Below are 26,502 nucleotides of genomic sequence, written 5' to 3'. Positions count from 1 at the left end.
ACCGCTTCCACAAGGCTGGTGGCACTGCCTCTCTTCTGGTGGTACTGGTTGTGGTACTCAGGTGGCACCTGCAGGTGGACCGGCGAGTACGTCCTCTGAGAGAACTCGGGGTCGTCCGTGTACCAGGAGCTCTTACGCACCGACACTTGGCTGCTAGCAGTGCTCCCCCTTTGTGGATGGTCCACACGGATGAGAGGGGTGTAGTACGGTGACTGGTCTTTACTGGCCGGGGTGGCAGGGGGTGTGGCCCAGGAGCGAGTGGAGCGGGTCGGGGAGAGGCGGTGGGCTCTGCTGGAGTCCAGGCCTGCTACAGCCATAACCTGATGAGTCAGGAGATAAACAAACATTAAACTCAGCTGCACTTTCCTTGTACTACTCTGTGACTAACAGCTACCGCCTGCTACTCAGGGAGAATGCTTGCACAAATAGGACAAGATCTTTTCAATTCAGAGAAAGAGGAAAGTGATAAAAGAGATCTAAAAGGTGTTTACATCGATCTAAGTGAGCAAACAGTACAGGTGAGACATGTGCTTGTGTTACCTGGTGCTGCATAAGGTGCAGTGGTAGAGCGGTGCGCTGATGTGGAAGCTCGTCCTGGCTACTTTGTCTGCGCAGACACTCAAAGTTGAAGGATGGCCTCCTGTTACCTGAATGAGTCAGGAGGGGACCAGTGAGTGACCTCATGCAGGAAACTTTGATGACATGCAACGTTGCAAAAAAGCTTTAGGACTGAGTGGTGAGTCATACAGTGAGTGTTAAATGTTTTAGGGCATTCAGTACAGATGACTTATTTTACCCTTAGCTGCACGGTCTACAGTTTGTTTATAGCTACCCTACAGCGTGTTGTTTTTAAATGCACCCTTACCAACACATACATATCAGATTGGTACTTTGAATGAAAAGGTGATAACATGAGTCCAAACTTTTTACTTTTAACATTTTACTCATCATTTGTATATGGGAATATTTCATGTATGCGTGCAAATTCATCTTCTTTGATAATGTTAGATTCTGTGTACCATGCTGCACTACTACTTTGTCACTGATTCAGTGATTCTACGTAATTTTTCAAACCCACAACATCTTTGATCTAAATGTTTTCAAAGCTTCTGCAAAATACTTAAACTTAGAACCTAAACCTTGATTATTTGATTAACATGTAACTCATGCTGCAGGATGTATGTACCTTGAGGTGTGGCAGGAAGCAGCCGTCTCTTTGGCGACCTCCGCGAGTCTCGGTAGAGAGGCTGCTCATCATCGTCATAGTAACTGTCAGGGTGATGGTAACCTTTGGGAGTCTCATACTCTGTGTCACTGTTCTGATACCTGTCAACAACACACAAACAAATCCTTATTTATCTATGTTTCATAATCTGAGCAGGCTATAGTGGCACAAGTGTTCTCTAAATGAGCTCAACAGGCAGTCTGAAAGAGTCCTACCTTTCCCCTGACAGCATGCTGTCATCTTCATAAAACTCCTCCCCACTGTAATACTCCCCGGAGAAGCGGTCTTCATCAAACTCCTCCTCCCTGCAGATGGTGGGGTGGTGTCCATCCACACCGCGGGACCTGACGAGAGGTGAGCACAGGGGTCAGAGTGTGCACACGCTGCTGTTTAGAGGGGTTACTGGAATAGGGCCATGCACTGCCATGCAGACGCAAGCCTCCAGGGGGCAGCAATGCAACTGACCACCCCCAGATATTAACCACAGCCAGACCAAGACAGCAGGCAGCAAGTTTCAGGTTGAACAGCATCACTCTATTATCTATAACATCCCATTCTCTTTGAGGTCCTTCATTAGATTAATTAAAACACTAATGGCTAAGAATCATGACGTGAATTAAGTGTAGAACTATGATGGTGACTAGCAGTGGGACTTTGAAAAACATTCTCATACACTTCCTTGTTTTCGAGCATCTGGGTCCTTCTTCAAAGCAAGCACGTCACTTTGACACATGCATAAAGCAGTGCTGATCTTAGCGATATGCTGGCCACTAACATTCATATTACTCCTCCTTTCACTTCAAACCATTGACACAACTGCATCATAGCAGAGGCAGCTGGTAACCTGACAAATGGCTGGCCAGCATATAGCACATGACACTGACTTAGCAAGGATGCAACCATTCACTGATCCAAAATCAAATCACAATGAGACAAATAAACATAAAAAATAAAGTCCTGCTTTTGCTGTGGAGACATACTGCTGGAGCCAAACCTAGAAAAACATACCTAACATAGGTCTCATAGTAGCGCCTTCTGTCCAAGAAAGCAGAGGGATGGGTTGAGAGAAAGCATTTCGGTTAGGAAGGAGAAGGGAGGAGAGAACACAGAGAAAAGGGCGGAGAGAGCGTGACACATATATATCATACAGTATATGAATCATATACAGCATTCTCATATATATGTATGAGGAGGACAGAGTGTGATGGTGGACGTTGACTCCAGTGTTGGCTGACAATTCCATTTTCTCTTTTTCAGATAAGACACAAACTAAAAACCATTTCTCTTTCGTAAAGTGGCAGCAATGAAATTGTCCCCCTAACTTATTGGGTGCTAAAGAAAAACTGGATACCAACACTGGAGCGTCTGACTGAACAGAGCGTGAGAATACAGGAGATGAGTGTTCTTCTGGTCACTTATGAAATTAACTGTCAGTATGAAAGTCGGCTGGTGATCCATTATGAAGTGAAGGGTTTTACAATAAAGGTTTGTGAAACGGGAAGGTTTGATAAGAAGCCGGGTCCTGCCTGTGGAACAAACATACTTATGCCACAGATAATGTGCACAGGTGTTTTCATTACAGCAAGCACTTGAGGCAAAGAAAGTAATAACAGTGTTATTAAAATTTCTTCAGTTATGTGCTGTCATACAGACTAAGATAGCTGCATTGATGGAGAACAGAGTAACAAGAAATACATTTTAAAACTTCTGCAGGTGCTTTTTTTGCTCTCTCTGCTGAAGTAATGCCCAAATAATTAAAGGGGAATCCATAATCTATATCTATAAATTCTGAAACGCCTAAACTTACTGTCATATGTTATCAATTCTATATGAATTCTTTTTATTCTATCAGCTACAGTATTTTTTGAGTAACTGTTAAGTAATTTTGGTTATCTCCTAACTACAAAAGTTATGAGAAACACTTGCTTAATGGGAAAAACACACCCAACTTGGGCCTTGAACTCACACAATGACCACTTTTAAATTGCTTTCAAGAAGTAATTACTATAAAATGTCCCTTCAAAATATCTTTGGAGGGAACCTGTGAACTCTGGCATTAAAACACCTCAATCCCAGCTAGAGAAAAGGTGACAACAACATGCTTGTCTAGTGTTCGTAGTGTCAGGGACAAAGCTAGAGTTAGCTTAATGAGTTATTTTAGGATGTAGGTTGCTATGTTGAAGGTTTCCGGTAGAGACAGGGATTTTAAAAATGCTAACACTCACATAGCAGACAGGAGAGGATGCCATGTCAAAAATTCAGCCAGTGGCAGGCTATATCAACAGTCTTCAACTGGTGAGTTGAACAAAGCTTAGCCTTAAGACTAGGAGAAAGGGGGAAACAGTTATCCTGTAGGCGAGACTCGCTATTTTCCTGGCTTTCAGTATCTATGCTAAGCTTGACTTGATTAACCATCTCCTGATTGAAGCTTTATAGTGATGATATAGACACAAGAGTGGTATCAATCTTCTCGTCTTTTCATCTTGGCATGAAAGTAATTACAAATATTTTCCAAAATGTCTGACTAATACTGTAAGAAGAGCTCAAATTGATTGTTTTTAAATGACACTAGAATGATCTTCAGAATAGCCCATGGCATAATTTGCACTTTCAAAATAAAAGTTATTTTCCACTTTTTATCATTCTTATCAAATTACATGTAACATTAGTTATTCACGAACCTCCTGATAAATCTGCTTTCTGCTTGTTCGATACAGAATTTCTCTCTGATCTGTTTTGCCTTCATTGTTACAGCTACAGCATCGTGGTTATATGGGGAAAATCCTGATGTAACTTTAATTTCTACATTTAGCAAATCCTGGGAAACAAGAGTTTCATTCTGCATGGATTATTTGAACCATTTCTGAGTCAGATTAAAAGGCTGATGCTTGGTGTGTTGATACCTTTGGCCCTGGGGTGTCCGGGGCTTGTCGTAGTCATAGTAGGTGCTGCGATGACCTGGGTAGCCATTGGGAGGTGCGTGTTCGTAGTAACGATGGTGTCCTCCGTTGGGTAGACTGGACACGTTGGCATTGTTGAGGTTGATGTTGGTGGATTTGGGAGACTTGCCGTAGGAGTTGTGGTGGCGATGGTGATGGTGGTGGTGGTGATGATGGTGGTTGGGGTGGGACATTGCATTGGCTCGAGACAGGCGTCCCACCGGCTGCTCCATGTGGGCGTAGTGAGGCGGAGGCTGCACCTGTAGAGGTCGCTGTGTGGCATTGGTCTGATGGCCGTTGGATCGCCGGTGGCCACCGTTCATGAGATGGTTCCCGAAGAGTCCGCCGTTACGCTGTGAAGGAACGCTCAAAGTAAAACCACCAGGGCTTCGACATCTTACAAAGCAGCTGAACAAATGTGCTATTGATGTTAAGTCTGGTTTTCTTTTCAGAAACTGTATGAGCAAAATTAAGTTCAGAAGCTGGTTTCATGGCACATGACGTGAGCAAAATGAATGCACTGTTTGTAGTTTGTTGGAATTGAAATGAAGGAAAAACAAAGGAAGCCAAAATGAACAAAAAGCTACATATTGTAGCAAAATAAAGACATAACATCGACTACATATTTAGCTGGTTAACATTAAGTTACTTAACAAGCACAATATTCAAATGTAACATTCCTCCTGTCATGTAAAATTGAATCAGTTACCCTATAAATTTCCTCGTCTTCCTCAGGAATAAAGTCTACTAGCTCGTCATCCTGCAGATCACATGATATCGCTCGGCGAATTTCGGGCCCAATATCATGCAGCGTGCGAAGGCCGGCCTGTAACCATGACAATAAGAGGGCTAAATGCTACAGCGGGGGAACTTCATCTTACAACTCACAGCAGGAAAAAAATCTGACATCATACAGTCACAACCACCACACATACTGGGCATACACACACCTGTGCTGGGATACTGACATTTACAGTACTGACGGACTGTGAGAGATGAGAACACACAGACAGACAGATGTGCTCTCCTGAAAGCGACCAGCTGTGAGGATTACTCAGCTGAAATGTCTTGTGTGGCATCCAGCTGTGCTCTTCTCACATATGCTGCAGTGTATGCGGTAAACACCTACTTTTCATCCTTTCCTCTGTTTTGCAGGTGTACTTAACCAAATTAGCATAACGTACACAAAAATATCATTATAAAATCAACTTAAAAGCTGTTTCCTGTTGAATAAAGATATATGGTGGTATGTTGTAGCCATATATCGTACATAATAAGGTAACAGAAATGGCAACAAGCTTTGCATGTGAATTTCATGAATGGATGAGTGAACTGTGATGCACAGAAAACACATGAAGTGATGGCTGGAGACGATGACACACGCTTAACATCAACATCGATGATATTCAGAGACGCAGAGACACGAAGAACAAATTCACACACTGGAAACATATAAAGCACAGATTCATACTGTACACCAAGATCATGAACAACCTGCTGGATCATAAACCATAACATTAGCACACTTGATGATATTTGAATGAAATGCACAAAGACAAAAACAACATTACAACGCTCATTTATTTCCACACAATGTCAGTCTCTCCTCTCTCAATAAGAAGATACGCAGACACCGTGAGACTCACCTGCAAAGCGATCGCCGTGTTGTTCTGGGAGGGGTGAGCACCCACCAGGCCTTCCTCTTTACGTTTCTTGAATTTCCTAAAGTAGTCCTGTATCAGGAAGGTGGCATAGAACTTCCCCACGGTTACCTCATCATCTGAGTGAACAGACCACACAAATGCTTCCTGTGTCAGCAGGTCACTACACACAGCACCGTGGGAGAGAGAAGGAGAGACTCTTCTCCTCCCTCGTCCATCCTCCTTCAAAAAAATGCAGGTCCATCACCTTGGGACTGCAGACACCCCAATCAACCCCAAAAGATTTTAAATCCAAATTATATACATCCATCTTGATGGTGTATATACTGTACCTCGGTGTGCACCACCTGAAATCCTTCACTGTGTTTCAGAAAGAACAGAAGATCAAACTCCTTGTGTTGTTCTTGTGCATGAAAAGTTAGATCTTTTACATTATATGTATGTTTGATTTTAAACCGGAGAATTTCAAAGAACACACATCCTACAGTATTAAAGCTGAGAAAAATGACTGGTGTAACTTATTTTCTAATGTTGGACTACTAACGGAGAGGACAGATGAGCAGAATTCAGGTCAAATAGAATCAACACACAGTATAATTAGAGAATAATGCTGCTTTTCAATAAGCTGCACAATAGAGACTTTAAATATTTGGATGACATTAATCCTAAACAACCATTAATCTTTGAGAATGTATTTTACGTGTATGAACCAAACTATTTTGGAAGATATCTGAGAATGCCATTTAATTTACTACTTTAGCACATGCAAGCAAGCAGATCTACAGTATGCATCAAACATGTCAGTATGTTTGCATTAATTCACCTTTGTGCTTGTGTATGCCTTTGTTTTTTATATGATGTGTGCTAGTCTGGGGATATTGCACTTTGTTTATGGGAATGTTCTTTGCATATTTTTTGGCCCGTTTGATCAGAGTGTTTGTGTGAGAATCATTCTGAAGCAGGGGTCTGAGTCACTTTGAACAAGCACGCTGGGGACAGAGATCGGAGAGAGAGGCAACACTAGTTCCATGCCACCACCCTAAAACAGAACTGCTTCAGAATATTCTGAAGTGCTTCAGAGTTTTGGATACAGAGATATAAAAGTGTGAGAAGCTCAAGCAGTGAGAAGAAGACAAACGAGAGAGTCAGAGAGAGGGGAGAGACAGGTAGAGAAGGAGAGAGACAGAGAGATTAGTGAGAGAGACAGAGAGCATGCTCTTGCACTGTGGTCTATACGGCCATGCAAGCCCAAAGCCCAAAGCCCAGCGGACAGTCGGTGGCCTCCATCAGCATCCAGGGCCGGATCAAACACACACATGGATAAGAGACACACTGCTGAGGGGGCAACCAGGAGAACATGAGCAGAGCAGAAACAGCATGGTACAGCTTTACTTCTGAGTGAGAATTTGTGTGTGAGTTTTTTATTTAAGGATATAGTTATGAAGGAGCAGTTTGGAGCTTCCTGTGATTTTATGCAAACAGCATGTGGGCTGCATATGGTGTGTGTGCGATTTAAGCTGCTCTAGCGTGGCGTGTGTGTGTCAAACTGCAACAGAAGGACTAAATGTAATTTCACTGATAGACACAGGTCGGTTCCACTAACCACCAGCGGGGGGCACCACTTGATCCAGCAGCTTCATGCTGGTTCTCTTCCAGATTTTCTTGATGACGGCTCGCAGCTCTTCGTTGGCCTGCTCTAGATTACCTGCACCACAGGGACACAAACGTCCCTGAGAAACCAGCACTCCAGTTCACAGCCATTTTAAGTCCAGGTGAGCTCGTAATTACAGGTAACAGAGAATGCTCAGTGAATGCATCAGTACTGTTTTTAGTGAAGCTCATACCTTCTGTTTTGATCTTCAGGGCAGTGCGCACCAGTGCAAACAAAGTGGCATTAAACATGACTGTGCCGTCACTGTTCAGAGGCATGTTCATGGCTACCAGCCTCTGAAAGAGAAGAGCAGACAGAGGCCTTTAACATGGTAGAACAGGTCAGCTTAATGATCAATGTTGTGCATTTTAAAAATTAGATAATAAAAGAAGGAAGGAGCAGAGACCTTGCAAGCAACTCTGTGAGGACACAGTTTGCCGAAGCCCAGAGGAGGCTGGATACGACGAAGGAGTGTCACGACATCCAGATGTTTAATTCTGCCCCTGTAGGAAGAAAAGTAAACAGACGTAAGATAAAATGATAAAAAATGAAATACTTTTGGATATTGTAGGTAATAGAGCACATACTTTGCCTCTGGGTCGTACTCTGACCATATTCTCTTGAATTCATCAAGGTGGTGTGGACCAAGAATGGACCAATCACGTGTCAGATAGTCAAAGTTGTCCATGATGACGGCCACAAACAGATTGATAATCTAGCCGGGCACAAGAAAGCTGTCTTACATACATTCGCTTAGTCTCATTTTATTAAGAACAATCACTAGACAAGTAACATTTGTAGTTTTTGAACTATAGCCATACTTGTCAACCTTTCCGACTTTCCCAGGAGGCTCTCATCTTTTTATTGCCCTCTCCCAGTTTGCTCCCTGGGTCACAGTTCTCCTGTATTTCTCCTGATTTAAGAACACATTTCACACTTTTTGCCTTTTAAGTTAACATAACCTGTTTCTGGCACTGTACAGCCTGCAGTCTGCTGTAATGTTGCACCTTGTCCTCCACGGTCAGTGAGAGTATGACAAATAAATGAAGAGGAGATAGAATATTTGTATAAACTTCAGACACCCCGGAGAGAAGAATTCCCATTTCTTTTGTAAAATCTTAAAGGACAGCAACTCATTTCGAAATTCTCCCTTTTTTGAGGTCTCAAAGTTGGCAAGTATGGCAACAGCAGGTGGAAAGTATGCTCCCACATTCACATTGATTACAGATTATTTTTTTGAGCACGTTATTGTGTATTGTAATTTAGTTGGAAACTATTTTGTTTTCCGAATATCTGTAGAGGTCCTTGGTGGTGCATGACAAAATATGTAGAGCTAAATAAGTAGTTTTAAGCGAAATGCTGTTTCATGTTTGTGTGTACCAAGAAGGCGCAGAGCATGTAGAAGGTGATGAAGTAAATTATTGCGAATCCACTGCCACAAGTCATCTCTTCGCCGGGGTTGTAGTCGGACTCCGGGTCACAAAGCTTCCCCGGCATGCACGCTAACATGATCTCCTGCCACGCCTCTCCGGTGGCACATCTGGGAAACATACCAGCAAGATAGACACTATAAAATCACTGGAAAGGTAACCCACAAAAAACCTAAAGATCCCCTCCAGCATGTATTGAGACATATATAAAAATAGTCTGCATGGAATGTGTGTCTGACATTTTCCTGCAAAAAGTATAATTTCCACATTGAAGTTCTCAAAAAGTTACCTACAGAGTCTATTAATTTACTAACTTTGTTAATTTCTGAAGTTTAACCGCTGGACATGAGGGTGTTTGTGCACTGAAGGCTTCAAGTTCACACATCACATTTTTAAGTTGCAAATTGAGCTAGAATTGACTTCCAAATTACTTGAGATGTCACAACCTGCCTCTTAAAATACACCTGACGCACCTGAAGAGAAGGAGCACAGCCTGAGGGAAGGTCTGGAAGTTGTTGTTTCTGTTAATGTGTGTCCCGTCCACCATAGCCACCTTTCCAAACACCTGAAGCACAAATATTATTACATTTAACTGCAGCTTTAAAACAGAGGAAACATATATTCTGTCACATGTAGTTACCAACCTGCATGCCGATGACAGCGTAGATGAAGAACAGCATGGCTATCAGGAGAGCAACATATGGCAGAGCCTTCAGGCAAAAGAAAGGAAAGAAAGTAGATAAATATGAGCGTCTTTGCACAGTATGTACTTTCTGCCGCGAGGGATGTTTGCAGTGTTCTCTCTGAGGAGGATGTAGAGCCAGACCTTCTGGAGGCATAAACACTGAGTCACAGTGGATTCTGCTCTGATCCAGACCTGTTTACTGATGGGAGGGGAACTCAGAGACTAATTCTTAATTTTTGGGATTTAGAAAAGTGGATTTTTCTTCATTCCCATTTATCAACCTGACTGCAGCAGCCTTCTGCACGGGTGACCTCTACGGTCCTGTCACTATCTGCTGTTAAGCGACTGCAATCTGGAGCCGGAGGGAAGTGCACTCCATGGAGATTACATTACAGAGGGGCGTGTAAGGCGCAAATGCAAATAATAAGCAGATACACTCACCCTTTGTGTGTTGTTGTTCGCTAGCTTTTGGCTAATGTATGGTAAAGTAATCTGGCTGTTTGAGGCAAATAGGCAAGGCTCAGGCAAGTAACACGATATAAACGAATGATGATGATCAACTGGTCAAACTTGCTTCGATGGTGGTAAACACCACTAAACAACCACCACTGCTACTGAAAATCTGTCTGAGGGGACTCCAACATTATATTCAGTCGCGTTCACAGACTGGATTTCTCTGCAAAACTCTAACAATTTATATCTCTAAAATGTCCAACAGTCACTGACTGACTGACTTTACTACGCCTCACCTGAAAGGACTTGATGAATGTCCAGAGCAGGGTGCGAATGCCCTCCCCTCTGCTGAGGAGCTTGACCAGACGCATGACTCGAAACAGACGGAAGAAGGTGATGGAGATGCGAGCGCTGTCCTCCGTGTTCTGAGGAGAATCAATGCAGAGTCAGAGGACAGGAGGGTGATGGTATATGTAGTGAAAACAGAGCATCTGGCTGTGCTTTACGGGATGATGAGGTCTGAAGTAAGACCCCAAAGCCAGATACATATGGGCTGAGACAGCAGCACTGCATCTTTACATCTGCATGTTTAGAGCACTGAATTTTAGCATTTGAGGATTAGTTTTCTGATGTAGCAGTGTCATCTTTAGGATGTTCAAAGTGCAGGTTTTACTACAGCATATACAAGCATGTAGATTTAAGGCAATTTCTGGTCGAAACCTAATGAAGCAGAGTCTGTAAACCAGTGTAGCTGCAGCTGATATGTGTCTCTTAGTCTGCTTCCAAAGCACTGTCAGGAGCCCTGTCACTGTACAGACCTACAGGGGAGGAAGCAAGGAGGCAAGCATGCTGGAGAAAACCTTGCCATACTTGACAGGACACATCTGCACAAGCATGGCACCCTCAGTCCAGAGTCACTGCATGCGGAGTCACAGTGGGGCCAACCCGAGCGGGTCGGCCAGGAGGTTCACAGGTCAGAGCTAGGTGACCTGATCCCAGGGGTCATCCATAGGCCACTACCCCACGCCAAAATGGTGGCAGAGAGACCATGTAGCTGTGTCAACAGTACAAACGTGGGGAGCGGCCCTAAACCGCTCCCACCTAACTGGACACGCAGCATCACGTTTGAGTGACACACTCTCCTTAGAAATAACTCCAAACATTTAGGAATATGAAAAGCATTTTTTTTTTTTTTCTGAGGAAATGAACAAACAAAACCAATGACAAAAATAAATACAGAAATGAAAAACCTTATCAAGAGGAAATAAATGAATAAGCAGTAGATCATAGGAGATGAAGAAAAAATACCAAACAAGGAAATGCAGATCTGAACATAGCCCTAAAGAGGAGGGGGGGAGGGGGGGAGGTGGAGCATCTTACCCCCAGCTCATCCACCTGAGGAGTCTCCGTTGGCTTTAAAATCAAAGACCTGTATTAATCACTTGCACAGAGACCACTGGTGTCACACACACACACACATTGGGCCAAACATGTAAACATTACATTTGAAAAGTCTCAGTCAAGACGTAGACAGAACAGAGTCACTACTCGTCTCATTGACGGGACAAAACTGTCTTATCGTTTCACTATGACACAGACACACATTCATGTATCACTGTCTATGTACACACATCAAACATTATCTAAACACTTTAAAGGACTGCCACAAAACAGGTTTACGGATTAACATTCTCTATGTAGGGCTTGCATGTCAGGCTGACGAACAACATAAACTTACTTAATAACTTAGTAACATGTAAGACTGGCACACAACTTTATCACTCCCCCGGTGTGATGGTCATTACTGATGGGATTAAATGGACTGTATGGTTGAGATGTCTCTGCTGAGCTTTAGGAGATGTGAATGAGAAAGTTGACTCGACTGACGTAACAAATGATGTAAAGTCAAGTCATGATAAAAGCGCCGTCTGCTATCCTTACAGAGCCTTGACTCACAGTAGGCTGTTTGTCTCCTCTGGGTGGCAATGACTTAATGTGAACCAAGTATTTTAAATTTTTATTTTTTCCCCTGTGGCTGAAATGAAAATGCTTAAGACGGTTGACGTAATAAAATAATTTGATTGTTGCTCACACAAATCCACACTCATACACAGTTTTCGTCATTAACAATAAATAACAGGATATCAGTCGTGTTCAGCGAGCATTTTGTACACAGACAAAGTCCAGGTGCAAAAGTAAAATAGGAACATCGATCACAGTGGTGGTGGTTAGGCAGAACCTGTATAACGATAATGTGATCTTTGCAAAAGAATGAGATTAACTCAGCACTCGAAAACAAAGAGATACTCCAGACAGATATGGCTTCATTCAAGTCCCTCAGCACATTACACGACAGTATGAGGCGCAGAATGAGCAGAGATGATTAAAAATAATGTAGAATTAGCTTGAGGAGGTTCTTTAGGTAATCCTGGCCACAGCGTTGATGGAGCATGCGTTCAGCATTGCCACGTTTGCTGGGGGGGGGGCACTGCACGCACACGCAAGACACTTTTTTTTTTTTGATGATGAGGAGCCATTGGTGAACTCATAGCAAATGCAGCAACTCATGCATGTCAGTAGTGCCCTGCAACAAAACTGCCATAGCAGGGCGCTCTCACAGTCCGGTGCAGAGAGAGGTGGATCAATGACAGAGGAGGAGAGAGGAAGATAGAGAGGCAAGAGCAAGAGGGGGAGAACCAGAGACCAGAACTGGGATAGAAATCAGACAGATTGAGTCATACTGGAAGAAGAGGAGAGGCAGAGAGGTGTCAAGAGGGAGAGAGTAGAGAGGTTCACTGTTGGAGAGTTCATGCACCTGACTGGAGTCTACACACCTGCGCTACACATGAGCTCCATTCTGAGCTTTAAGAGCTCACTACAGGAAGACAGAACAAAACACAGAGACAATCACTCACAGAGACACAAACACAAGATCATCAAAGAACCTCAGACTCAGCTGCATTAAACCACCATCAGTGAAAGTGTACAAAGATGAAGTCTTTCTTCTGATCCGCTCACGGATTCTTACCTGATAACAGTATGCTGAAAAGGATGCTCAGACATTAACTGTCATTTGAGGACTGTAACTGAAGCCTAATCTAATTTTTTAGTCGCTGTCTCTATCCAGCTCACACCATGACTTATCTGTTTTATCCAATATCGATGCGTTAGATCAACCACCTGTGAGAACGCGCTAAAACACAACTTTAAGGAAAGTTAACAAAGACATTTCTTTCTTTCTTTGAAAAAATATCTCATTATGATTTCAGCTTTTCAAGTAGGGCTGCACAATTGATTGAAATTCTACTTAAATAGAAACATGACCAAGTCATGTAAACTGCAGTGCTTACTAAAGCTAAAATGTGTGGAAAAAAAACATGCTTATTATGAAGAACCATAAAGCTGCTGAGATGTCCTGGCCCAGTTTTTGTTAAGCACAGACTCCAACAAATGTCACCTCATCATGATTTGAATAGTTTTTTTCAGTGAAAACAAACATTTGTGAATCAAAAATGATCATTACCACCAATCACAGCTCATATCCCAATCATAATATCTGTCAAAAATAATTGAAATATACATTTCTCTACCATCTTGTACAGCTCTATTTTCAAGCAATGCTTTGGTTTTACAGGTTCTGTGTTAAAACTGTCCTTAATGTTGTGTAGGATGGACGTTTCCAAGCTCTGAGCTCCAGGGCCATTCTGTCTGGAGGTAAAGGTCAAGGGGTATGGCAAGAGAGAAAGGACAAACTTCAAGGCTCTATGGGGAAAAAACTGACCGGAGGGGAATGGAGCGGGTGGCCAAGCGCCATCTGTGAGAGGCGGGACATGAAAAGGGTGTTACAAAGAAATGAGGTGAATGGCTTCCCAGCATGCATTGGGAGAGGTCACAGTGGTAAGAGTGAGCAAGCAATAAATAAAAAATGCAAACCCATTATAGATCAGCTATTAGAATTGATTAAATGATGAAAGTTTAATATCTGATCTCGCCAGCTCGCTGCATGACACAGACAGCAACAACTACATGCAACACAAACCACAAATAAACATAAATGGTGGATGAGAATGTCTCACAAGAACCGGTATGAAAGTCCTTGTGAAATCAACATCAAGTCCCCAAAACTCACATCACACACACATTTGTTCATTCATACATACACTAACCTTAAAATACACACTGTTCACATGTAAAACACACATGCAGAACAATAATAATGATAATTAATAACCACCACCGTATGTTTTAAACAAAGTTAGTGCGTGTTTATACTCATGCAGACACACATTTCGGGAACTGAGTAAACACAGAAAAACATGAAACAAAACTCCAGAAAAACAGCACTGCAGCTCAGAAACGAGAGCACTCGGTGGGGGAGGGGGCAGATTGAGTCTTGGGTACGCTGCATCTCTAACAAGCACCTTCATCACCATAACTGTTCGTCTCAAACTTGAAATTTGGTCTCAAAGCATTCCTGTCTTTTGGTTTGTGAATCTTCGTCATTTTTGTACCAGTTACTCTCAACTGCAGCACAACGAAGCCGATCACAGACATATTTAGTCTTTGTTCTAGGTGTTCAAGTGACGAGCGAAGCATTAAATGGGAGTATTTTCACTGTTGCTCAATGTACAGATTAAGTAATCTAACGTGACTTTTATTGCTCTCTCAAAGCAGCTGACTCACCAAGTTTGATTAATATGGAAAATCAGTGAGTTACTATTCTCCAAAATAACAAAAAATCTATATGTCGCCTGAGTTAATAAAACATTAAATGACCAATTTTTGTTATTCATCCACTGTAAAGGGGTCCCTGAAGATAAAGTTGTTATACACCACAGGTTACACACAGAAAACATTTTTGTTCATTGCCATACTTGCCTCTACAAGTTTCTATGGAAACAAAACGAACAAGAGTAAGAATTAGAAAAACCACACCAATAAATCATCTTGCTCTGAACGAAACAGGCCTCAGTTCACAAAGAATTGTGAGAAGACTCCTGTTTTTGACACATATTTTCACTTCCAGGGTCCGAGGGGTTTACAATCAGCACGTTCATCAGAAAATTATGTCAGGATTCCTGCAACAAACAGTTCTGCAACACGTGGATAATATGACATTTAGCAGAATCAAAGATCCAACAGGACAGGCTAGTACTGTGGATGTAGCACTAATAACAGGGTGTAAATGAAGGTCAAACTGAAGCTTTACAGAACAAGCCAATGGCACTTTGACAACGATGAATGCCCTTTCACAAATTGAGCTGCAAAGTTTTGGAATAAGAACTGTCATGATGTATATGAAAGCTTTTACTACAGTTGAACAGATAACAAATTAAAAATGGAAAATAGTTCCCAGAAGAAAATCTGAGGGGTCTTCAGAAGATAAAAGTAAATTAGACAGTTCTATCTTTTACTTTTATTTTGAAGGGCTCTTAAATAATGAAAAGAAATCAGAGAAGAACAAAAAAAAACCCTCCTTGAGTAGACATTGCTTCATTTTTAGGGTCCTCAAGACAAAAAAGTCTGGGATCAACTGTCACCACCATCAGTGTTCAACAAATAATTCCGTCAGTTGCCATGTGGCTTTCCTGCAAGGCTTTAGTTCAACTCAGGAAGCAGAAAAAAGTAGTACTTACGTTAACTTCAGTGATAGCGATATCGACGACGCTACCAACAACAATTAAGGCATCAAATGTGTTCCAAGCATCAGCGAAATAGTGCTGTTAATGCATGGCGATAAATGTAAGAGTAGAGATGGGAGTGAAAGAGAGAAGGAATATAAAGGGAGATGATCGTGATCAGAGGAGAGTGGAAGGTAAAGATGGCCAACGGAGTGAATGAAATGAAGTGGGTCAGGGGAGGACAAAAAGAGAGGGAAAAAGGGAGATATAGTGTTAAGAAAGATTAGACAAAAACCCAGAAATCTGAGCCAGTGTGAGCCGAGGCGGCCCCGACAGGGGGAGGGGAGAGAGCAGCGGGACTCGCTGAGGCTGAGCTTACTTACATCAATCTCACTGAGAACAATGTCTACTATGCTGCCAATCACAACCAGGGCGTCGAACACATTCCAGGCATCCCCAAAATAGCCCTGAGTGAGGTGCAGCGAGTGGTGTGCAAGTGGGATGTGAGATCAGCAAAAAGCAAAAAAGTCTTTATTCTTACACTGAAATCTATTTGGACTTATTCTGATCATTCAAAACAGTGAGTCCAGAAAAAGGAGAAAGTCAGCACTGCACACAAACTCAGTTTCTTACTAGCATCCTGTCCTTCTTCTCAACACAGAGCTGTTGAGCCGCATCGTTGAGGGAGAAATATAGGAGAATCATTCACTGACTGAATCCGCTGCTCCACTCTTAAACATTTCAGAAGTAGTTCAACATTTTATGAGATCAGACGTTTGTTCACTGTGATGACAGGGGTGAATCCACCCTCATACACGTCCACTGAATATGAAGCTACAGCCAGGAGACCGTTAGCCTGGATTGGCATAACGACTGATAAAACAGGCTGAGACAGCGAGCCCGGCTCTGTCCAAAGGTAACCAAATCTGAGATCTGTCCGGTGTCATGAACATGTTATTAAAGGAGCTCGCTAATGTTAACATTGTGAAATGTACATACAGAGGATGTTTAGCTGTGGGAGAGAAAACTACTTCAAATTCAAATCTACTGTCTGAAGAATCAGTAACACTGCAATCTTTTGCATACTAATGAGATAGAGGTAGCATGTCTTGGTCCTGGAACACAACCAGACCTCAAAAATACATAAAACAGCAAGTTTACAGCAGTTATGTACAGGACTGTTTCTTGGCCTGGAGCTCACTATTAGCACACTATGACCTCCTGGGAGACTGGTAACCTTTTGACGGAGCGAGGCTAGCTGTTCCCCATTGATTCCAGTCTTTACGCTGAGCTACGATAGCTGTAGCTTAATTTTTAACAGATGGATATAGGTTTGGTATTCATCACCTCATTTAAGTCTCCGCAGTATTCTCGAATATGCCTTTGAAACTTTAAATAAAACTGTGTAAAATGTTTGTTAAAGTAGCTAGGAAACACGGTGTGTGTGTGCTTAAGGTAAATTTCAGTTTGAGTTGGTACGTGTATGTGTTCTAGTGAAAGTGGCTGGATGAAAAGACGTACGCAGGTCGACTCACCCTGGGTTTGAAAGCGATGAGTTTGAGAACCATTTCCACAGTGAAGACAGTGGTGAAGACCATATTAAGAATGTCCATCACATAGTTGAAGAGCGCCGACTGGCCGTAGTGCTGCAGGACGGAGATAAAGAGGGAATCTGCTTTTTAATACCACAGTGTCTTTTTCATTTTACCACTAGGTGGTGCATGGCGATTAGGGAGGTACAAAGCTGGCAAATACTGTATAACACGTTTACAGACTAATTCATTTATACTGATGCTATTATATATACTGATTCTTATCCACATGTCTATAATGCAAGAAATTCATAGGTACAGCTATACAGTTTAAACAAATGCAGAGATGTGTATTTACTAGTTGGTGAAATGTTTGATTTTAGGGTTCAACAAATATTCTTTAGTATATCATTGAACTCAACAATTATTTGATACTTGTCTACAATGTAGACTGAAATACATTTGACTTAATCGCTCAAAATGTCCACACATTTAGAAGGATCATTATATGTCCACAACTTTTTCTTAGCCTCTGCTTTTAAATCAAATGAACATACACAAAATACATTTAACCTGTTAATATATATGACGCTCATTGTGTGTCAAATTGAAGTAGGACCACTGAATAATCCTTGCTCTCACAAGCAATCTCATTCTTTTGAACAGACATAGAGCTGATGACTTCTTACCTGTACGGCCAGGCAGAGCGTGTTGAGCATGATGAGCACAAACATGATGTACTCAAACCCGGTGGAGTTCACCACATACCAGAACTTATATTGGTACGGGTTCTTAGGGATGTACCTCCTCAGTGGACGAGCCTTTAGAGCGTACTCCACACACTGACGCTGTGAAGAAACATACAAAACTGGTTTTAATGCCCTGTTAAAAACACACTTCATATTTCATTTATATGAGCTACAGTTCTAAGATGTATATATATATATATATATATATCTGTATATATATATCTGTATATATATATATATATATATATATATATATATATATACATATCTATATATATATATATAGATATGTATATGTCTCTTCTGACTCTATAGATAAATGTCAGTAAAAACATACTGAAGCATTTTCAGGACTCAACATATTATATTTATATATTTCAAGCATTCCCTAAGTTTATTTTTTGACCTGACACACACATAAACACACATTCTGTGAACCGTGTTCTGACTCTGACCTGGTTCTTGTCCAGCTCACAGTTTTTGTACTCTTTCTCTCCTTGTTCCTGAAATGTTACGATCACAAAACCTACGAAGATGTTCATCATGAAGAAAGCAATGATGATGATGTAGATGATGAAGAAGATGGAAATCTCCACACGGTAGTTGTAAATGGGCCCGAGGTTCTCCCTGTTGGAGTCAATGGCCTTGTACAGTAACCTGAGGAGAGAAGAAACCAGAACCCGTTGGATCTAAGTTCTCTAGATGTCTTCTGTGTTTTGTTCGGTTCTGTTAGACCACTTCAAATCATGAGCTTTTGAATTCTCTCATTTTCAAAGCTTTAACACAGGGATTTAGAAGTCTGAATCTTACGCAGGCCAGCCTTCAAAAGTGGACACAGTGAACAGAGCCATCATAGCCATGAGGACGTTGTCGAAATTGAAGTCGCTGTTGTGCCACAGTCTTTTGTGGATAGTTGGCTGGTTCACATCTCCATCTTTATACAGGATGTAGGTGCCCCTATGAGAAAGTGTTGAATGGAGGTTAAGAACAAGACTATGATAATTACTGCAAGTACTTTTACTGTGAAGGAACAAGACGGGTAAAACTAACTTGCACTCTTCTGGGCTGGACTTGGCTTCATCCGTGCAGCGATAAAACTTTCCCTATGGAGAAATGTAATTATTCCAATTAAACAAATATTAAAACTATGTCTTTATGTGTAACACTAGATTTTTTAAAAACTCAATACTTGCTGACCTTAAACAGCTGCACCCCTATGCAGGCGAACATGAACTGTAGCAGAGTGGTGACGATCATGATGTTACCGATAGTTCGGATGGCCACGAACACACACTGCACCACGTGCTGTGAAAACAGAAACATACACGTTTATAAGCTGTGGTGTCTTTTCTGCACAGACAAGTCTAAGATTGTAGTTTTTAATGTGGTAAAGCAGCAGGACGGCTTTGTGATGAGGTTTCACCTTCAGGCCTTTAGCTCGGTTGATGGCCCTCAGGGGGCGAAGAACACGAAGAACCCTAAGAATCTTCACCACTGAGATGGCCGAAGACCTGAACAATGGAAACAAATGGGTGCAGTGTTAGTTTTAAAGCAAGACATTCTAGAAAAGTTCCTGAAACTATTTGGTCAAAATGGGCTAAAACTAGGGATACACAATAATAACAATCTACTAAGGCCTAAAATGTAGGCATCAGCCCAAAATGATTATTTCAGATATAACAGACCAAGAAGATGATGCTTTAATTGTTATCAAGTGACATGAACCACTGACTAAGTAGCTTTATGTTATCATTTGTTCCTTAAAGTGAAACTCTCACCAAAAAGCAACCAAGGCTTTATTTGCAATTGAATATGAGTCAAACCTTCGTGTAAAAGCAAAATTACGACGATAGAGGCACTTTTAAGATTTACCGTATTTGCGTTTTCAGGCACGTTAATTTTGAACGGGAGTGCAAGGGGCAGAGATACGATAGCATCAAAGTCACTATTTTTAGAACACTAAGAAGGCTCGACACAACATGAAACTTTGCTCATAGTATCACCAGGGTCTCTACTCATGAACACGAGCATTGAGAACATTGTTTGTGTACACAGAGTTTATGAAAAAGAAGGTTTTTGAACTACTCACGTTAGCTGCAGCAGCTAACGTGAGTAGTTCAAAAACCTTGCCCTGCCCGAAAACGCAAATACGTAAATCTTAAAAGAGCCTCTTTCGTGGTAATTATGCTTTTACACGAAGGTTTAACTCATATTCAATCGCAAATAAAGCCTTGGTTGCTTTTTGGCGAGAGTTTCACTTTAATGTGAAAGTTCTGTCTTGGCCAGAAGTTGTAAAAGATTGTGAAGTTCGATTAGAATATTTCTGGTAATAGAAAAGGTGAAATATTTATTTTTTTATTTTTTATGTAATGTTAAAAAGTATTGTATATCTGTGTCTGCCAGCGGCCATAACTGGATAAGAGTAGGCATCATACATATTTATGTTAATTCCACAACACAGGAAACCTGATGTATCAGCATCAGCCGAAATTAGTTGGAAAATATTGCCATTTCGATTTCAGCAAAAATCAAGTTTTGTGCAACCCTAACAAAAGATGTGCTGTTCAGAGAAAATATGTGTGCATGTTTTCTCACTGGATGCCAAAGGAGACGAGGGACACTCCCACCACCAACAGGTCCAGCAGGTTGAAGTAATTCCTACAGAATGCTCCTTTATGGAGGAAGGCTCCATATGTCGTCATCTGAGGAGAGGACGGAGGAAGTTAGAGGAGCATTTGATAAAGAAAAAAAAACAAAACACTTTTTATCCAACACGCACTAGACTCGCACAAACAGTTACACTTCCGCTCCACACTTCAGAGGACAGAGACAGAAAGCACAAACATATTGAAAAGGAGAAACATATGCTCACACACATCACTCTCCACCAGGCACACGCGCACACTTCTCCACACTCTTTTTGATCACTCTGATTCGGGGTGGCGAGCTCAGAGCAGTGAAAACAGGAAGCTAAATCTACCCTCGCCACCCCCACAGCCCTTAACTACATGAATGTAGTAGTAAGTCATTCATTTCACAATCGACTATGGGATGAGGCAATAAAACATGCATTTTGTTGCCGCGATGTCAGGGATATTTAGTACCTGCAAGAGCTCTAGTTATAGTGATTGGAAAGTTGAAATGGCCTTACTGTCACATTCATGTGGACCGTCATCTTAAAGCACATTCCATTATGTTCTTTAATAGTTGAGAATACGGGGAAGCAGCTCCCAATTAAAAAACTCTCAAGAGTTCAGCAGGCAGAGAAGAAAAACCGGCCAAAAATAACTCTTCTTCCAAATAATAAAAGTAAAGGATTCATTTTCCGGGTGCATGTAAATGTGGAGCCTCGCAGAGAGAGAGACAGTGCTAACTAGGAGCATCAGAGAATTTTGAGTAAAACAGCGATTTTTTTTTGTGTGCCACAAATGGCTCTAGACACAGCTCCACATTTCTATGCACTCAGTCAGGGAAAGCAGACTGAACCATGCTCGGCAGGAACATGGTTGGTTTTGCCCCCTCTTTTATGGATAATCTGAAGAGCAGTCAGTACGAGAGGCATGGAGTTGGCTTTGACTGGAGTTGACTTTACGTCTTTTCGAACACCTCCCTGCAGATGAAACTCAACTTCAGCCAATGCCTGAACGATGTTTGAACAGCCCATTAAAATGTGTTGCACTGCACAAAAGGGGTTGCATCATGTTTTTTTTGTTTTTTTTACATAATCTGCATCATCAAAATCATTTTAGCGATGACTGCCCGAATGACGTGACACCCATGTGAGTAGAATGTAATGCTGATGTGATGTTTCCTTCCCCCAACGTGAGGTTTTTCTTTGATTTAAGCAAATCTCATGTTTGTGTTAGTGTGTGCAAAACTCCAATATTTAGTTTTGGCTTTTTTTTTAAAAGAGGTGCCATGAATAAAAAAAGTAAATAAGAGAAAGGAAACAAACAAGCCAGGTTGTACTGAGTGGCAGGTGACACACAAGGAGAGAATGCAGCAAGGCTCTCGTTGTCATTTAAGAGGTTACCTTCAATACGATCTCAAATGTAAACATACTAGTGAAGACATAATCTGCATAGCCTAGGACCTGGAAGGCAACGAGACGTTTGGAGTGTTATTGGGGTGAGGTTAGTCACAGCACAGACAGGGGACACAGGGCATTTACCTTCAAAACGATCTCAACAGTAAAGATAGCCGTGAAAGCATAGTCAAAGTAACCAAGTATCTGCAAAAAGCAACGTAGATGTTTAACAGAGACAGTTCATCGTTCAGCGTCATACATCATTATGTAAACAAGATGAATAAGAATACGAAAAAAATAAGAAAACATTTGAAGCTTTCTCTGGAAGAGGATTGTTAGAGAAACACAGTCATTTTTTAATGACATGCACAAAGAATCATCTTAATTTCTGATGAAGTATATTCCAATTGACTATATAAAGACTATGCCAGTGTTTTTGCCTGTTTTAGCTCATACCATATAAATTACATATACTTAAAGGTGCAATATGGAAGACTTTTAGCTGAAGGCTTTCAAAAATGTAATTTTTTAAAGTAACAGAATGTGAAAAAGGAACAGACACTATGTCATTAGCATGCTAACCATCAAACCCCGGCCCGTCCTGTCTTAATAGCCAAAAACCTCCTCCTCCTTGGGGTCCAAAGCTCCTGTGCTACCAGCATAAACATCAACTTGACCCTGGTAGTCCCGCTAGCTGCATGGCTGACTGAGCTGGCTCGCCAAAGACAGCTACAGTCATGGATGTATAGAGAGGATGCAGTTAGCGATTGCTGTGGTGATATGCCGTTCCCTATTTGTTTTGAGGAAGAATTCAACATGTGGCCCATTCTTACATAATGCACCTTTAACATTAATGCCAAACAAACTGAAAAAGAAGTTTAAACCTGCTAGATAGCAAGGGAGGTGTGCTGACACAGGACACTAGCTTGACATTTAAACGTCCCGTCAAAACAATCAATGCCTTATCATTGAGCTGTGTCCTCAACGAGTTACAGTTAAGATTTGATTTGCAAGATATGGTCAGAATTTGAAGCTAACTACAAAGTCATAGGGGTCGGCGTGTCATCGGAGTAAACAACAACTGCTTACCTTTGCTGGCTATCCTTGGCTATAGCCAGCACCTGTTAGCTTTTAGCTCATGGCCGCGTTAGCCTCAGAGCCATTGTTGGGACGACTAAACGAGACAAGTAAGCTCAAATAAGAACAATTGTATTTTCCTGTTTTGTGAGAAAAACAGTTGCAAAAATGTTCAATTTCTTGATTTTTTTCTGAGTTTATATTGTTTCAAATCCGACTAAGCATCACCGATCTTCTCTTGCAGTGCAAAGTTGTATTATGAGACAGGATGAGCTGGGGCTAAATGTTTAGCATGCTAACTTTAGTAGATATCCCTGCAACACCGTGCACAGACACATTTAACAGAATGTCACTACTGTTTTTCACACTCTGTGAATGATTTAAACTACATATCTGGCCATATCTTTTTAAATTGCTCCTTTAATGCAGGCAACGTCTCTAAAAACGTTCCTTTACGTTGCATTCTAGAACAATCTGACATTTGTTATGTGTGAGTGAGCTTCTAAAAGCCTTGCACTCATAATCTATGTTGCTGGAAAAACATTTCCAAGATAAAAAAAACAACATTGTCAGAAGAATAATGTGAATGTGCTGCTGTAGTTGCTTGGTTTTTAAAGGTTGCTGCTGAGTACCTAATCCCTAAATCATTAAGTATGGAACAGACCAACATCAACTGGGTCACCAGATGCCGCCATTAACTTTGTACTGCCCGGTATCTTCAAGAATTCATCCCAGTGTCCTGACAGGAACAGTCTATGTCCTGGTAATTACACTAGAATTAATGTTTTTGAAAATAAACTGTGAGGTATCTTTTTATAATGTGTCAAGGACAGGATAGATAACGTAGATATTTTCAAAGGAAAAGAAGATCTAGATTTTCTCTTTCGTCATCATCTGTTGCCCTCTCTTTAGTCTTCAGCAGAGAAATCTGTGATTTACAGGCAGATTGGTAGTGTTCAAACCCATGGACGCGAAAGATAATATGCCAGCAAAATGATATCATTGACATCCCTCTGAAAATGTATTGTTTGATTGTTGCTTCACACGTGACATGTGCAGAAAACGCTTTACATCCAGAGACATTGTTGATGATGGATCTTGTGAAGTTGCATGTGTCTTGCATATTTTTAAGTGTTAGTAAAACAAACATTTTTTATGTTTCTTTGGAAAATTGTCAGTAGTAAAATAAAGTATGCAAGTTATAATAAATGGGCTAAAACATGCAAAGCCACCAGTATGGTCATTTAAAAGTCTAAAGAATTATAACGCAAAGTTCTACAGATATAAATATTTTGTTCACTTCACCTCTTTATCTTTGCTACTTAGAAGCCCTAAATACAAGTTTCTATTGCAGGTTTGTGGACTTACAATATTGCGAGCAGAGAAGTTTCTGATTGGATCCTCAGCAGCGAGTGAGACGGAGCTGAGCATGATGAACACCAGGATGAGGTTGGTGAATATATGATGATTGATCAGCCTGTGGCAAAACACTCGAAACCTGGAGGACGAAGGAAACGGTGTTAGTGCATGTCCATACGTGTTAAGTGCGCTGAGCACGACGGGTCAGTGTTTCCTACGGGTTTGTGCTGCTGAAGATGAAGAAGGCGCTTCCCTCTGGGATGGGAGTGATCTTCTCCTTCTTGACCAGCTCAGAGATGACCGGCCGGGGCCCTGATGGAACTTCTGGATCCTCCTCCTCCGCTGCGGTCTCCTCGTTGTCCTCCTCCTCCTCCTACAGTCAAGCAGAAAGTGTGTCAGTGTATTTAACTCCTCATACTGTAAAGATAAGTTACTAGGATTAAGGATACCTTCTCATCTTTCTCATCATCCTTCTTGTCCCTGCAATGAACATACATAGTGTTATGAATAAGAGAGTTTGGGCATGAAAAGCTCAGTTTTTTTTCACAGAGAGACAGAGTAGAGATCAAGCTGTCACCCTTTATTGTCTCCTCCATCTGTGTTGAGAGACTCTGCGTCTGCCAGGTTGTCCACAGCGATAGCCAAGAACACATTCAGGAGGATATCTGAGCGAGGTGTTCAGTAAAGGACAACTCTATAGATAAAAGCATGGCTTTATATTTCCTTTCAGATGTTAAGTGTACATTAGCTGATAGATTCGCTACTTCTGCAGTTTTTAAGTATGTTTGTCTCTGTGACAGAGGATACAGTTTCCGCAGATGAAGAGGATGATGAAGTAAAAGCACACGATCATCCCAGAAGAGGACGGGCCTCCGTACGCCATTATCCCATCGTACATCACGGCGTTCCAGTCTTCTCCAGTCAGGATCTAAAATCCATCAGAATAAATATTTCGTGGGAGAAGCATCAACAGCAGTGGGTCATGCTCAGTGATCATAGAGGGTGAGTGTAGACATTCTTTCACATGGTAAAACCACACGAATCCCTGCTGAGTGGCCACGATTAATCTGTTACAGCTTCTATAACTGGGCAGATAACAGGAGATGAATGTGCATGATAGAAACAATGGAGTACACTGAGGTAGTATGCCAAACAATTTTCACTTTGACTTCAGTCAAACAGAGTCAAACAGCTGAAAGACAAGGTCATGAGGTGCGCTTTCCAAGTGACTCAAAACAAATCCAAGGGCAATGTAACATACTGCACCTGACACTAAACTGCAACTACATATTCATGACTGGCTCTAGAATTGCTTTTATGCATTAGTTTCTCATTGTATCCCAAAGAAATACTGGACTATTGATACTATTACTGATATTTGGGAGTTAAAAAGATTTGTTAAGGTTAGATTTACCGCGTATTTCTTTATCATAAACATTGATCGTGATAGAAATCCAATAGATTTGTCCACACAAATCATCTTTGTATTTTTCTACAATGTTTTATTCTTTTTCATTTAGGCTGCCTTATGCTTGCTGCTTACACTTGAGATAAAACACATTTCAGGGTTAAACTAAAGCAACTACAATTTAGAACATCAGGAACACTAAAAAATGCCAGAGGGCAGATTAACTTTATAATTAAATTCGCATAACTTAACTATGTAAAAAAAAACAAATAAATAAACTATTATTTTAACTAGTCTATATTTATATCCAAGTGCACCTGAATGCACTACGTAGAGCGCAGTCAGCTGTGGACTTGGTTTCAGTATTGTTACACCTCTAGTTGACGTACACAGATGTGTATGTCATAGAAACTAATATTGCTCAATACATCAGCCTGACAGATTTATTGTTCTTTTCTCTTTAATCGTCAACAGTTTGTGAAACCTCTCAATTCAGTCCTCGTGCTCAGGGAGCCCTGTCCTGCATGTATTAGATGTTTCCCTGCACCAGCACACCTGATTCAAATCGGCTTGTCATCAAGAGCTGCTAAATTCTGATAATGACCCATTTATTTGACTCCGGTTTGCTGGGGCAGAGAAACATCTGAAACATGCACTAAATCTTTTTTTAATCTGTCTGTGCGTA

General features: G+C 41.3%; 1 protein-coding gene across 16 annotated transcripts in view; it reads right to left on the bottom strand.

Annotated features, from left to right (window-relative positions):
* Positions 1-26,502, bottom strand: part of cacna1da (calcium channel, voltage-dependent, L type, alpha 1D subunit, a) — a 78,349-nt gene that overhangs the window by 3,405 nt on the left and 48,442 nt on the right. For 3 of the 16 annotated variants that reach the window (XM_030418747.1, XM_030418759.1, XM_030418748.1), the window contains 34 exons: positions 25,217-25,337; positions 24,987-25,074; positions 24,859-24,889; positions 24,628-24,782; positions 24,419-24,548; positions 22,118-22,177; positions 21,980-22,039; positions 20,542-20,648; positions 19,370-19,457; positions 19,144-19,251; positions 18,997-19,049; positions 18,757-18,903; positions 18,402-18,603; positions 17,887-18,045; positions 17,201-17,311; positions 15,681-15,764; positions 14,923-14,934; positions 11,425-11,457; positions 10,341-10,469; positions 9,551-9,616; positions 9,380-9,471; positions 8,857-9,016; positions 8,064-8,191; positions 7,883-7,979; positions 7,670-7,772; positions 7,429-7,530; positions 5,811-5,944; positions 4,874-4,990; positions 4,129-4,517; positions 2,234-2,260; positions 1,441-1,569; positions 1,187-1,326; positions 541-647; positions 3-320 (listed from right to left, as the gene is read on the bottom strand). In XM_030418747.1, coding sequence (XP_030274607.1) covers positions 3-320; positions 541-647; positions 1,187-1,326; positions 1,441-1,569; positions 2,234-2,260; positions 4,129-4,517; positions 4,874-4,990; positions 5,811-5,944; positions 7,429-7,530; positions 7,670-7,772; positions 7,883-7,979; positions 8,064-8,191; positions 8,857-9,016; positions 9,380-9,471; positions 9,551-9,616; positions 10,341-10,469; positions 11,425-11,457; positions 14,923-14,934; positions 15,681-15,764; positions 17,201-17,311; positions 17,887-18,045; positions 18,402-18,603; positions 18,757-18,903; positions 18,997-19,049; positions 19,144-19,251; positions 19,370-19,457; positions 20,542-20,648; positions 21,980-22,039; positions 22,118-22,177; positions 24,419-24,548; positions 24,628-24,782; positions 24,859-24,889; positions 24,987-25,074; positions 25,217-25,337 — 3,987 coding nt within the window. The remainder of the gene's footprint in view (positions 1-2; positions 321-540; positions 648-1,186; positions 1,327-1,440; positions 1,570-2,233; positions 2,261-4,128; positions 4,518-4,873; positions 4,991-5,810; positions 5,945-7,428; positions 7,531-7,669; positions 7,773-7,882; positions 7,980-8,063; positions 8,192-8,856; positions 9,017-9,379; positions 9,472-9,550; positions 9,617-10,340; positions 10,470-11,424; positions 11,458-14,922; positions 14,935-15,680; positions 15,765-17,200; positions 17,312-17,886; positions 18,046-18,401; positions 18,604-18,756; positions 18,904-18,996; positions 19,050-19,143; positions 19,252-19,369; positions 19,458-20,541; positions 20,649-21,979; positions 22,040-22,117; positions 22,178-24,418; positions 24,549-24,627; positions 24,783-24,858; positions 24,890-24,986; positions 25,075-25,216; positions 25,338-26,502) is intronic. The other 13 variants (XM_030418756.1, XM_030418762.1, XM_030418760.1 and 10 more) reach the window with 10 other exon arrangements.

This window comes from Sparus aurata, chromosome 6, assembly GCF_900880675.1.
Source record: "Sparus aurata chromosome 6, fSpaAur1.1, whole genome shotgun sequence".
Lineage (NCBI taxonomy): Eukaryota > Metazoa > Chordata > Actinopteri > Spariformes > Sparidae > Sparus > Sparus aurata.
Note: the sequence above shows the minus strand (reverse complement) of the source record. Positions and strands in the feature narration are given on the sequence as shown.